The 14386-nt window shown below is 35.3% G+C and overlaps 1 protein-coding gene across 1 annotated transcript in view; it reads left to right on the forward strand.

Annotated features, from left to right (window-relative positions):
- The window catches only part of COL24A1 (collagen type XXIV alpha 1 chain), a 377122-nt gene that overhangs the window by 297861 nt on the left and 64875 nt on the right, over window positions 1-14386 (forward strand). The window contains exons 43-45 of the mRNA XM_024767884.1: window positions 1181-1234; window positions 7275-7328; window positions 7439-7492. Of these exons, the coding sequence (XP_024623652.1) occupies window positions 1181-1234; window positions 7275-7328; window positions 7439-7492 (162 nt within the window). The remainder of the gene's footprint in view (window positions 1-1180; window positions 1235-7274; window positions 7329-7438; window positions 7493-14386) is intronic.

Below are 14386 nucleotides of genomic sequence, written 5' to 3' on the forward strand. Positions count from 1 at the left end.
TAAAACAGATATAACTAATAAGGACTGTACAGCACAGGGAACTTTTCTCAATACTCTGTAATGACCTATATGAGAAAAGAATCTAAAAAAGAGTGGATATATGTATATGTATAACTGAGTCACTTTGCTGTACAGCAGAAATTAACACAACATTGTAAATCAACTATACTCCAGTAAAATTTTTTTTTTTAAGTAAATGGTAAAATGTGGGCAAGTGAAGCATAGTAGTGCTTGTTTTCCCCAGATTCCGGTATTCCAGGGTCAAAGAATGTCACTGAAATATAATAAATGTATTAAAAGTCTAGTATAACGATGGTCATTTTATCTAGTAGGTGTGAAAATTAATCCAAGAATATTCTAAATAATTAAAGCAGAGTCAGAGATTATTGTCTTTACATTATGTCTAATATCTTTATCCACACAGGAGTAAGTTAAAATTTATCCATTAATGGTCCATAATAAATTTTAGGGTTTTGCTAATAATTTCAATTTAAGTTTCTTTTCAAACAGTAGGTCCTAATATGTGATAATTGATTTTTCAAGCACATTTTAGAGTAGATAATTTGAACATCTTATCATATCAAAGATTTTATATTAGGAATGTTTAGAAAAAGTTAAAAGTAGAAGTTTATTAGTTTCTGCCTTAAGGATTAAAATGAATAAATGTAATTTCTTTTAGGTTAATTTATATCTTAATAATTAGAATTTCACAGAGTAAAGAATAAATAATATAATTTCTAATGAAGAATGGTAAAGTAAGATTAGCTATTAGATACTTTGTAAAAGATGATTAAACATAATATTTTCTAATTAATGGAGTTAATTAAGTGACTGGTCCTGCTTAAATTTTTTTCAATCATTTTAACATTAAGTAAAAATGCAAGTTACTTTGATATCTTATATAACATACTTTACTCATCTGAAAATTCACATTGTTTGGACTTCATTTTTTCAATATTTTTTCTAGCAGAATCATTATGAGATTCTCTTTAAATAATTCAGTGCTTATGAAGTTCTTGGTGTCACTAAAATCCAATCCTTTGAAATTATGTAGTGGAACTAAACAAACTGTTGTACATTTGGTTTCATATTTTTAGGGAAAAATATTCCACATTAACTGTATCATCTGCATTCACAAATACTTAGACCCATTGATTGTTTTTGCCTGTGGTCTCTGTAGGGCCCAATGGGGGAACAAGGAGAGAGAGGAGAGCCTGGAGCAGAGGGATATAAGGTAATTACTGTAAATTTCACACCTTGCTTCTAAATTTGAATAGGGTTCTCTGTGGTTCTGCTCAGTTGCAAATGAAAATAAGCATCATTGAGATAATTAGTAATGTCTTATGTTTTGGATCCCAGAAGAAGCTCTTTGTATTTTCTGTTCCTTCTTTCTAAAATTACCATCATCTCCTTCCACTGCTGCTTCTTCTCATCATTCAGCTCTCAACCGAAATGTTACTTTCTGAGAGGCCCTCTCTAACTGTCCTTTCTGTCTGTCACTTTATATCTCATTACATTTAATGCTATCTTACCACCTTTTTATACACTTGGGGTTTTTTTATCATCTATATTCCCCCAACAAAATATAAGATCCATGAGAATAAGACTCTTTTCTTTTTCATCATTATATCCCCAGTTTCTAGAACACAGAGTTCCTGGTATATAATAGAAATTCATTAAAAGAGTTGTCAAATGGATGGATAAATGCCATTATATTCTTATGTCAATTCTTATCCTCGATTCTTAGAAGGATTTTAAGAGACCAGCTTTATCAGCTCAAATTATATTAGGCTATGTATAGAATTTATTCAGTGTCATTATTTATTAGCATATTTGTGTTGAGCATGTTCTGTATTCCTGCCCTATATCTCGTCCCTTTCTGTTTATAATGTCATATGCTAAACAAAATGGTCATTTGCTAACTCTCTCCCTATAGTTCTTGTCTTATTCCTTCGCTCACAACATTCTCTGCCTGCTCAAAAAATTATGTAATCTTTACTTACATAAATCCTGTCTGTCCTTTATAATCTAATTCAAACTCCCTTTTCCCCTGTCTACACTAACAGCAATCTTTCCCTCTTCTGTAGTCCTATAGTAGTTATTGTTGATGGAAGTCGTTCGGTACAAATATTTTACAATCTTCTGCTACTATAGTTTTTGCTAATTATTTTTAATGTGAAGCTATCTTAGATTCTCAATTTGAATATGACTTTTTAAAAATTAATTAATTAATTTACTTTATTTTTGGCTGCATTGGGTCTTCGTTGCTGTGTGCGGGCTTTCTCTAGTTGCAGCGAGCGGGGGCTACTCTTCATTGCGGTGCACGGGCTTCTCGTTGCCATGGCTTCTTGTGTTGCAGAGCAGGGGCTCTAGGCGCTCAGGCTCAGTAGTTGTGGCTCCCGGGCTCTAGAGTGCAGGCTCAGTAGTTGTGGCACATGGGCTTAGTTGCTCCACAGCATGTGGGACCTTCCCGAACCAGGGCTCGAACCTGTGTCCCCTGCATTTGCAGGCAGATTCTAAACCACTGTGCCACCAGGCAAGTCCTGAATATGACTTCTTTCCTTCTTGTACAGTGTCTTGTTTTGAGCCCTGTACATAATAGTATATAATATGTATGTAAACATAATTCATTTTTAACAATGAATTGATGGGTTATTTGATCCAACATATACCTTTCTATGTAAAATTTCTGTGATCATGTCTGCAATGAAGACGTAGATTGCCAGATTGAAGGGACAAGCTGGTAGGTAGATAATTATCATTAATACACTGATTTATCTCAGGCTTGAAATCTGAAAAATCAACTTTCACTTCCCAAAACTCTCTTTGAAACAAATGTTGAAGGTGGTTCTAAATGTTTGTGAAATTCTGGGTATGGCCATCTTATATTTTTTTCTATTTTCAGAGGAACATTTTTTAGAAGATTTTATATGTTCTGTCTCCAATTTACATAACATTTGTATCTACAATGTTTCCTAATGCAAGGAATCCAAATAGATTTACTTGAAATTAGCTTTTCTTGGGGTTGAGAAACCAACCCACTGCTTCCAGCATAATTTGAGAAGTTTCTTAAACTTCTTTAACTTTTTCTGTGCATAACTTCTCCACACAGTCTCAGGAAAATCAGGTTCTAATAATACCTTCTTTTGGCCTCTACCAACTACAGTCAGTAGCTACATCAGCGAATCTATTGGCAAACAAACAATTAACTATTCTATTGGGAGAAGAAAAGAATCTCTTCACCTGGCTAGGAAAAGAAACATCCTGCCCCCATTTTTCTAGATAGTCATACATTCTTCAGAAATCCTTCATCAGAGGAAAACTTTTCCCTAGGCTCGTTATGGAATCTGTTTTTCCTTCTTCATTCCATAAATAGTCCTGATTAAGTCTTCAATTGTGGATGTTTCATGAGCTAGTGTGAGCCACGTTTTCCTTTCTGTCTTATTCCATCCTGTTCCTTACGCTTTAGGAGTCATTTTATCATTTGTTGATAGATCTATTTTAAAAAGCCATTTAGTGCCAGACAATCACAGTAACTTTATTGCTTAGACATCTCAAAGTCACGAAATACCTACACTTGTCCCCTTCCATGTTTTTCCAAGCACAAGTTTGATTCATACAGGGGAACCATGCTTTATTTAGAGTTAGATTATTCTGTTGTAGCTTTAGGTGATATTGTTAAATGTTTGCTTTTCTATATGGGCATTGTAGACACTATCATTTCACTCTAGTAAACTGATGGTCAGAATTATTGTCAATCTTTTTTTAATTGTGCTAAAATGCACATAACATAAAATTTACCATTTTAACCATTTTAAATTGTACAATTCAGAGACACTTAGTGTTGTATATTGGCAATATTGTACAACCATCACACACTGCCTAATTCCAGAACATTTTCATCACCCTGAAGAGGAAGCCCCATGCCCATTAAAGTTACTTTCCTTCTCCCAACCTCTGACAACCACTACTCTTCTTTCTATCTCTATTGATTTACCTATTCTGTATATTTCATATAAATGGAATCATACAATGTATAACCTTTTGTGTCTGGCTTCTTTCACTTTACATAATGTTTTGAAGGTTCATCTATGTTGTAGAATGTATCAATTCTTCATTCCTTTTTATGGTTGAATAATCACCAAGCTTTTAAAAACACTTTCATGTTCACAAATATTCTTACCGTTGTGGTGAAACTCTTGTGGTGAATGATTATCCTCTTGGAGAAAAAAGAAATGGAATGGGTAATGAAAATTTTGTTCCCATTTGGCTATGAACAATTGAAAGACATTTTGTAATCCTTCCCACCATCCTTTGTTCTTTTTTCCTCTTGAAGAAAGTGAAAATCACAGAAGTCAAGTGTCTTGCTCATTATCATCAGTAAATCATTATTAGGCATCATTGTATATGACACATTTTATGTGTTACATATAATTAAATCTCTGGTCCCTTCAGCATATATTTTAGTATCTGCTATGGATTGGGAGCTATGAATGTAACATGGGGCACCCAAGACACAGTCCCTGACTCCATGGACATCACATACACAAGATAAGAATATTTAATCAGTACAAAAGCAGATATAGTGAAATCGCTGTCATCCAGAAAACTATACATCACATAGGTCAAGATAAATTCACTTGAGGCTTGAGAGAGAGTCAGAGGACATGGTATGAATAAGAATACTATAATGTCAACATTCACTTTTTAAAGATATGAGCAGAAACACATAGATTAAGTCAGGCTAAACTAATGTGAGCCAACCCTAGAAATACACTGAATAAATTATGTACTGTCTTAAACTCCTTTTTACTTTGGTTTGGCAAAGGTCATAGAATTTTTTGCATACAATAAAATAACAACTAAATCCTCACTTGGCCTTCATTCCTTAGCATCAGACATACATATCCAAATAGCTATTGGACATCATCACAGAAAACACAGCATGTCCCAAACCATAGTATTATCATCCTGTCCAAATGTGATCCTCCTCTTTTTGTCCTTAGTTCAGTGAATAGTACCACCAGACATCCAGATGTCTAGTAAATGAATCTTCCCTCTTTCTATCTCCCTCTGTCTCTCTTGCTTTCTCTTTCCTCCCTCCTCTCCCTCCTCTTTCTCTCCTTTCTCTATCCTCTCATTTCTCAACTTCAATTGGCCACTTCATTTGACCTCTTAAATACCTCTGGAGTCTATCCACTTTGCCCTACTTTAGTTTAGGCTTTCATCATTTTTTGCCTGAATTAGTTTAGTAGCTTACTAACTAGACTCCCTATCCTCAGTCATAGCCCTCTCAAATCCATTCTCCACTTAACATGTTGTGTTAGATCAACCTCCATTTATTCTCCTATGCTGTTTCCTCTGCAGAACGCCTTCCTTTTACTTTACTGCCTGGAACACTCATCCTTTAAAATTCAGCTTATTATCACTTCCCATATAAAATCCTCTCCAAGCTCCCCTTGGCCATCCAACTCATCTCACCACTAATATCATCAGGAAAAATCAGTCACTTCCTGTAATCTTGCCCATGTAGCTTTATAATAATATTATAAAAGACCTAATATTTATAATTTTTACCACTGCAGAAAAACAGTCTGTCAATTTTTATTGGGGTGGAAAGGACCAAAGGAATTATAGTGAAGCTCCTAGAAAACAGGTTTGGTTTTCGTAAGATTTGTATCCAAACATCACAAAGCCAAGAGAGGCAGTTGACTATTCTATGATCATTCTAAAAAAGTCTCTGTAAAACTACAGATAGAGTGGTGGCAAAACCATAATAGGCCATGATGGTTTTAAGTTTTGTAGTTTACTCAGTATGCTTACTCTCACTTCACTTTGTAACCCCAGCTTTTCACCAGTTGCTTCTCTCCTGAGAGGGGTTAATAAGTGACCTGCAATAATCATATTTACTTGAACAAAGCTCCCTCTTGATTGACCTGATTCTGTTACTTTTGCTGACTCTGTTGGTAAAGGTCATGTGTAGTAATCATCTTCTCTTTAGTTATGGCTGTGTGCTATATAGAAAGCTTTCCAAAATAACCTTTCTGTCTTGCAACTGTTCTCCCCTTAAACAGGATTCATTTACTTTATCAGGAATTTGAATCTTAAAACCATGACCATTTGCCTCACAGAATGCAAACAAAGAAGGCTTCAACTGATCTTTCTGTGAGAATAAATATTATTAGCCTTAAGTATGTAATCCCTTCTTCTTCTAGCCCAGAAAAAGGAGATGAGCCTAATAACTGTCCTTCCTATGGCATTCTTTCTGTAATACACAGAAAGAAAGGAATCTGAAGTGAAGAGGACAGTAGGGAAGGGGATAAAAGAAATTACGTGTGGAATTCTTCCTACCTAACTCTCACCTGACATGCCCCTAGTATTACGTGTGGAATTCTTCCTACATAACTCTTACCTGACATGCCCCTAGTTTGTTGCTAGTTTCTGTTTACACACTTGAAAGGTGTAAAAATGTGGTAGGCCAGCATTCCTTCCTAGGAGAACTGGGGTGATGACAGATCGCCGAAGTCAGAATCACTTGATGTCTTGGCATATGCAGTAACGACTACCAGTCTTAAGCCCAGTAAATCTACTATCTAAATGGCTGTGACCTTAGTTTGTAAAAATGGAGACCATAGTACACTGGAAAAGGGTTGATAAAAGACATTTGTTCTCAAACTCTTTATTCATTCGTTATTTGCTCTATTAGTTTCCTGAGGCTGCCATAACAAATTACCATAGACCAGGTGGCTTAAAACAACAGAAATTTATTCTCTCACGGTTGTGGAGGCCAGAAATCCAAAAGCAAGATTCAGCAGGGCTGTGCTCCCACCGTAGGCTCTAGGGAAGAATCCTTTCTTGCTTCTTCCAGTTTCTAGTGGCTAACAACTTCCCTTGTGGCTACATCACTCCTTTAGGGCCCACATGGATAATCCAAGATAATCTCCTTCTAAGATCCTTAATTTAATGATATTTGCAAAGACCCTTTTCTCCAAATAAGATCACATTCACAGTTTCTGAGGATTAGGGCATAGACATCTTTTGATGGGCCACCATTCAACCTATATGGGAAAAAAAAAACAACTCTACACTCTTTCTCAGTCATCATTATATCCAGTGGCTATTATGTTCTATACTCTTTCCAAGAGAGACGCATAATCTCTATAATATTTAAATTGAATTCTGCAACATTTTGCTACCACTTTAAGTGATACTACTCTATTCTCTAAGTCACATGTCTTTATTTATTCTAATAATATAACCTTTTTTATTCATAGGGTCACATGGGTATACCAGGACCAAGAGGTGCCACTGGACAACAAGGGCCCCCAGTATGTTTTGAAAGCATTCTTTGTAATTCTGGCATTTAAAAACGTTAATGTTAACATATCTTATTTGGTGTCTGCTTTATATGTGATTTCTGTTTTGGCTCCTATTAAAGGGTGAGCCAGGTGACCGGGGTGAACAAGGACTAAAAGGAGAGAGAGGATCTGAAGTAAGTTGAAATCATTTAAGACAATTTGTAACTTATTGCTGGCTTGAGAAAACAGGGGCACAAGGAGTTGCTGTTCATTGTAACTTGAATGATCATTTATTCTTTCAGAGCAAGAATCACCACAGGCCTCTAAACAGGGTGTTTGTCAATAATTGTGCTAAAACATCATTATTGATTAATTCGTGTGTTTCGACTGCCATCCAAAGTTCCCTTCACCAGCAGACTACTCTGGCTTTGAGAAAATTGCCTAGAGTTGTCCCAGACTAATTGTCCTTCCTTAGGGTTTCAGGCAGAAATATCAACTAGCCTTAAAACCAGCACTGCAGAGCAAAATTTTAGCAGTCATACCTATTTAGTTGCTGTAGTAAGGTAGGGGTAGAAATAGTTTAACTATATGACACAGACTCACAATTGGTTTAAAAGATTTGTTTTCCATAACACAAGTCAATTATTTGTTATCAGGCGAACTAAAAATCTGTTGAGTTATTGAATTTAGCCACCTCTTTCCCTATATACCAATAAACGTTGCCTCAATCTTATGTAACAACTGGATTTGTAATTTGTACCATCACTTCATTGCTGCCCTACTTTTCATGGCATTCTGACTTTACCTGCTACTGATTTAAAATTAAATTCTTTAGAACATGTACTGTATTTTAATAACAAATTAGGTGAGGATTGATAAAAAGTAATGAATTTGAGACCATGTTTCTCCTAATTTGTTAAGCGGCCTTCACCCACACTTGTGTTTCCCATTTGTGGGAGTTAGTAATAAAATTGAGTTGAGTCGGATATTACATAGGTTTTCATTCACACAAAAGCCATTTTAAATAGTCTTGGCAACTACCTAGTAACTTACTGTCAGGCTCCTTAATAAATAAGGACTAATAAATAATAAATAAAAATATCCCATTGGGACTTACCTGGTGGCACAGTGGTTAAAAATCCACCTGCCAATGCAGGGGACAGGGGTTCGAGTCCTGTTCCGGGAGCAACTAAGCCTGTGAGCCACAACTACTGAGCCCGTGTGCCACAACTACTGAAGCCCGTGTGCCCTAGACCCTGTGCTCCACAAGAGAAGCCACCGCAGTGAGAAGCCCGCACACTGCTACGAAGAGGAACCCCCGCTCTCCACAACTAGAGAGAGCCTGTGCACAGCAACAAAGACCCAATGCAGCCAAAAATAAATACATAAATTTATTAAAAAAAAAAAAATCCCATTGAAGGCAAGCCTTAATTTTAAAAAGAAATTCAAAGAAAGAATACAGTTGTCTCATTCGCTTAGAATTTTTAATACCCAAATTGGAAAAAGTAGTGGAAAAAACCATGAACCTAGAACACTACTACTACTTTCATGTGACTTCCTTATACTTGCATTAAGTGCCTAAGGATGCAAATGCTCTCCCGAGGTTTGATCCTAAAATTTCTAATCCTTTACAATTAGTACTTTCATATTCTCAATGTTTTCTTTTTCCTTTTTTGATGTATCTCAGGAAGAAGAGATTTTTTTAATGTTTCTTAGTATTTGTTAAAATTATGCCAATGAAAATAAAATATTCTTACTAGACAACTGCAGCTCCAGCCTATATGGTCAGCTCTCCCTGGGTATTGGAGCTGAAAGGTCTTGAGGAGCCATGGTTTAAATTCTGTAAAATCCACGAGAATTAGTTCTTTTCCCACTTTGGGCAATGCTGGTATACAGTCCGAGGTTACATTAAAAAGCCTCTTTGAATTTCAGATAGTAATGATTGCTACAAGAAAAATCACTGACTATGTGTTACTCACTAGAGACACTTTGAATGGCCAGGTGGATCCTACGGAATTGCCCTCATCTTGTTTTTGCAAAGCTTTAAATTTGCTTTTTAGATTTGGAAATGCCCTTTAAAATCGTTTGGACAACCCTCTCATTTCTCAGACGAAGAAATTTAGTTCCCAGAGGGATTATGGGTTACCTAAGATCACAGAACTAGTTAGCAACAGAACCAACACTAGAAACTTTATTTCCTGACTCCCATTATACAAAAGCCTTCTATTACTTTGAAGTCTTTTATAAATTAAGTTAAATATTAATTTTACTTAACCAGCTAATTCATTAATTGGTCTCTCAGACATGAAACTACGGAAACTCTAAAGAAAAAGTTGGAGCAAGTCAAGTTAAAACCAATTGCAAACCACTACATTTGTTTAGAGACTTTTATAATGCAAATGTAGTGAACTGTCCCATAATGGCTTTCAAATACAGAGACTCAAGCCAAAATCTTACTTTCCTCCCAAAGCAAAATTCCAGATTTTAGTGAATTTAAATTTCTTGGTTAAAAAAAAAAAAAAAAGACTTAACTCTCTAAATCTGTGTTTGTACTTTAAAGCTACCCTCTCTAACAAAGTTAGAACTAACAAAGTATTGTGATGACTGTCCTTCAGCTTCATTTGAATAAAAAACAAATGAGTGTTTGGACTATAATGGCATTTAAAATTTTCTGTTATCTAAAGAATTAGATTACCTTCTCTTGTAGTCTATGAAGTGGTACAATCCCAATGAATGGAATTCGTTGTTTTAAATGGATCTGATTTCAAGTGGGCTGTTCTATTTTTCAAAGCTAGCCAGACAAAAGAGAAAGCACAATTTTACATATACTCTAAAGAATAAATATGAAATTCATTTGCCTTTCCTATTATGAGAACACGAAGTCTGTTGACTTATGAGGTACTTATATTTACATAAAATAATATGAGTAAGTTAATTTTGAAAATAGCATAGAATGCTTCTAGCTTTATTATATTTGAACTCTGGGCATTGGTGGAAGAGTGATTTTTTTTTTCCTTTTTATGATACCAACTCAATTAATCATCTACAAACACCTTAGATGACAACATACTTTATTTGTCTTTGGCCCAATCTTTAATTTCCTACTGAACAGACCATCTCTGTGTAGGATTAATATTGAGTAATGTTTGGCTCTTAATTTAGTTACAACACTACCCAGCAATTCCAACTGCAAGATTTTTTTTAATGCACAAATTCAAAAAAATACCAATCTTCTACACTTTGTTGATCTTTATGTATTTTAAACCTCCATTGCAAGTCTGTCGTTTCTCTAACTAGCCTACTTCCTTTTAGTTATGGTCACAATAATTGTCATAAGGAAATCTTTCCTGAATTGACATCTAAAAACAGCAGAGACTATTTTGTTATTTACTCTATGCTTTTTGTATTTAATAAGGAGATTTTGTCACAATTGTACCATTACAAGTAGCAAAATATACATTAAAAATAATTTTCATAGTCATAATTTTCCTTTAGTGTTATTCTGTTGGAAGCTGCTTCCTGATGCCCATCCGAGTATTAATTACATTCTAGTTTTCACAATGATAGACCCATGTATCTAGGTTTTAGAGCAGTATTTAACTGTTCTGAAATAATCCCAACATAATGGTCATCCTAAAATGTAACTGATTTGTGATATGAGACTCTTTTTGTTTTTATTTTGTATTTGAATGTTTGGAATAAAACATGCACATACGTGTATAGCATATCTGAACCTTAAGCCATAAACTCAAGTATACAAAAAGTATAATTTTGTTTATGTTCTTTGTAATGGAACTTAACTTCTGTCCTGTGTACCCATCCTGCCTGGTGGTAGAAACCTAGTTGATGGAAATCTAGTCAATTGATTGCCTTTAACTCCATCCACTCAAATATCCTGCATTTGATTTAGAGTTTTTCCTATTTATCCTCTTTTCAAGTCTGCTGTTACATTCTGGGTGGCAATGTTAGGGAAGGGGAATAGGAAGTGAGATTGATCTTTAGCCATCATCTGTTCATACTAGCCTCCACTGAAATGTACATCACCCCTTTTGGCCCCCATCTGCCATCATCCCACCATGTTGGCATCTACCTTGGCCCTCCAGACAAAAGTTCTTTGATCCCTATTGGCTTGTACAGCTATTTTCTCAACTCAGGTGCAAGATCTCCTTAGATAAGACTCTAAGGGCCATATGCTTCTGTTCTTGGCCACATGGAAATAACATTCTACTGCTCCCCATACCATGCCGGGTGCTTGAGGGACTCAGACTTCCTCAGGTCCCCTGGCCTAGACATCTCATGCAGAAATTTCAACTCTATTGCGGCACTCAGTGCAACTTAGCGTTCATCTCAGTGAGGGCTTTAGTCTCTCTAGCCATCATCTCTGTGCCCAAATCCACATACTTATCTGCAGATATTATTGTTTTGTTTTGTTTAGTTTAAGTTTTATTCAAATACAGTTGCTTTAAAATGTTGTGTTAGTTTCTTGCTGTACCACAAAGTGAATCAGGCATACGTATAAATATATCCACTCTTTTTTAGACTCACTTCCCATTTAGGTCACCACAGAGCATTGAGTAGAGTTCCCTGTGCTATACAGTAGGTTCTCATTAGTTATCTATTTTATACATAGTAGTGTATATAAGTCAGTCCCAACCTCCCAATTCATCCCAACCCCCCTCCTTCCGCCCTTGGTAACCGTAAGTTTGTTTTCTACATCTGTGACTCTATTTCTGCTTTGCAGATAAGCTCATCTCTACCATTTTTCTAGACTCCACATATAAGCAATATTATATGATACTTGTTTTTCTCTTTCTGACTTACTTCACTCTGTATGACAGTCTCTAGGTCCATCCATGTCTCTGCAGATGTCACTATTTTGTTCCTTTTTATGGCGGAGTAATATTCCATTGTATATATGTACCGTTTCTTCTTTATACATTCCTCTGTTGATGGACATTTAGGTTGCTACCATGTCCTGGCTATTGTAACTAGTGCTGCAATGAACATCATGGTGCATGCATCCTTTTGAATTACGGTTTTCTCCAGATATATGCCTAGGAGTGGGATTGCTGGGTCATATGGTAGCTCTATTTTTAGTTTTTTAAGGAACCTCCAAACTGTTCTCCATAGTGGCTGTACCAAGTTACATTCCCACCAACAGTGTAGGAGCGTCCCCTTTTTTCCACACCCTCTCCAGAATTTATTGTTTGTAGAATTTTTGATGATGGCCATTCTGACTAGTATGAGGTTATACCTCATTGTAGTTTTGGTTTGCATTTCTCTAATAATTAGTGATGTTGAGCATCTTTTCATGTGTTTGTTAGCCATTTGTATGTCTTCTTTGGAGGAATGTCTGTTTAGGCCTTCCCCATTTTTTGATTGGGTTGTTTGTTTTTTTAATATTGAGCTGCATGAGCTGCTTATATATTTCGGAGATTAATCCCTTGTCAGTTGCTTTGTTTGCAAATATTTTCTCCCATTCTGAGGGTTGTCTTTTCATTTTATTTATGGTTTCCTTTGCTGTACAAAAGGTTTTAAGTTTAATTAGGTCCCATTTGTTTATTTTTGTTTTCTTTTTCATTACTTTAGGCAGTGGATTGAAAAAGATCTTGCTGTGATTTATGTCACAGTGTTCTGTCTATATTTTCCTCTAAGAGTTTTATAGTATCTGGCCTTACATTTAGGTCTTTAATCCATTTTGGGTTTATCTTGTGTATGGTGTTAGGGAATGTTCTAATTTCATTCTTTTACATGTGGCTGTCCAATTTTCTCAGCACCACTTATTGAACAGACTGTCTTTTCTCCATTGTATATTCTTGCCTCCTTTGTCATAGATTAGGTAGCCATAGGTGCTTGGGTTTATCTCTGGACTTTCTATCCTGTTCCATTGATCTATATTTCTGTTTTTGTGCCAGTGCCATACTGTTTTGATTACTGTAGCTTTGTAGTATAGTCCGAAGTCAGGGAGTCTGATTCCTCCAGCTCTGTTCTTCTTTCTCAAGATGGCTTTCATTATTCGGGGTCTTTTGTGTTTCCATACAAAGTGTAAAAATTTTTGTTCTAGTTCTGTGAAAAATGCCATTGGTAATTTGATAGGGATTTCATTGAATCTGTAGATTACTTTGGGTGTATAGTCATTTTCACAGTATTGATTCTTGCAATCCAAGAACATGGTATATCTCTCCATCTGTTTGTGTCATCTTTGATTTTTTTCATCAGTATCATATACTTTTCTCAGTACAGGTCTTTTGCCTCCTTAGGTAGGTTTATCCTTAGCTATTTTATTCTTTTTGATGTGATGGTAAATGGGATTATTTCCTTAGTCTCTCTTTCTGATCTTTCATTGTTAGTGTATAGGAATGCAAGAGATTTCTGTGTATTAATTTTGTATCCTCTGCAGGTATTACTGTTTCTACCCACCCCAGGACTTGACGGCAGATTGGTGTCAAGGTCTCTTCTCATAGATACCCATCAGTGTCTTAACAGTTTTCCTTCTCTTTTTACCTTTATCCAACTTGAAGGTTTTTTATATCCCCTTAGGTAGGAAAAACTTTCTCTTACATTATTATAATTCTTCTAAATATGTTCTTTATGATATAAATTTTATGACTTGAATCCTTTATGACCTTGTTTTTTTATGTTCAATGATAGACTTTTAATATTTAAAAATCAGGCTTTTGTATTTAAAAATATATTCTTTTCAAACTATTCCCCCACTGTGCGTTTCAGAGGACTGTTTTGAAATTCTTAAGCTAAAAAAGTCTATTTTGAAAATCAAAAGTTTAGAACAAATCTATTGCTTTATATAAAAAGAAATACTGTGAAGGAAAACACACGCCAGTTAACATATTTGAATATTATCACAATTCATGTACTGTTTAATTAGTGCTATTCAAGACAACTGAAATCAGAATTGTTTTCAATATTTAAAACAGTCTTTATTTTTCTATTTTACTTCTTTATTGTATTCTAAAAGATACATCTATTATAGGAATCATATGTTCCAGAAATTGTATTTACTTCAACTAAACCCAGTTCACCAACTATCCCCTTTTCTGGTTTCCTTACCCTTAGGAAGAATTTACATT

The sequence above is a fragment of the Neophocaena asiaeorientalis genome, unplaced genomic scaffold, assembly GCF_003031525.2.
Source record: "Neophocaena asiaeorientalis asiaeorientalis breed wild unplaced genomic scaffold, Neophocaena_asiaeorientalis_V1.1 scaffold546, whole genome shotgun sequence".
In the NCBI taxonomy this organism is placed as follows: domain Eukaryota; kingdom Metazoa; phylum Chordata; class Mammalia; order Artiodactyla; family Phocoenidae; genus Neophocaena; species Neophocaena asiaeorientalis.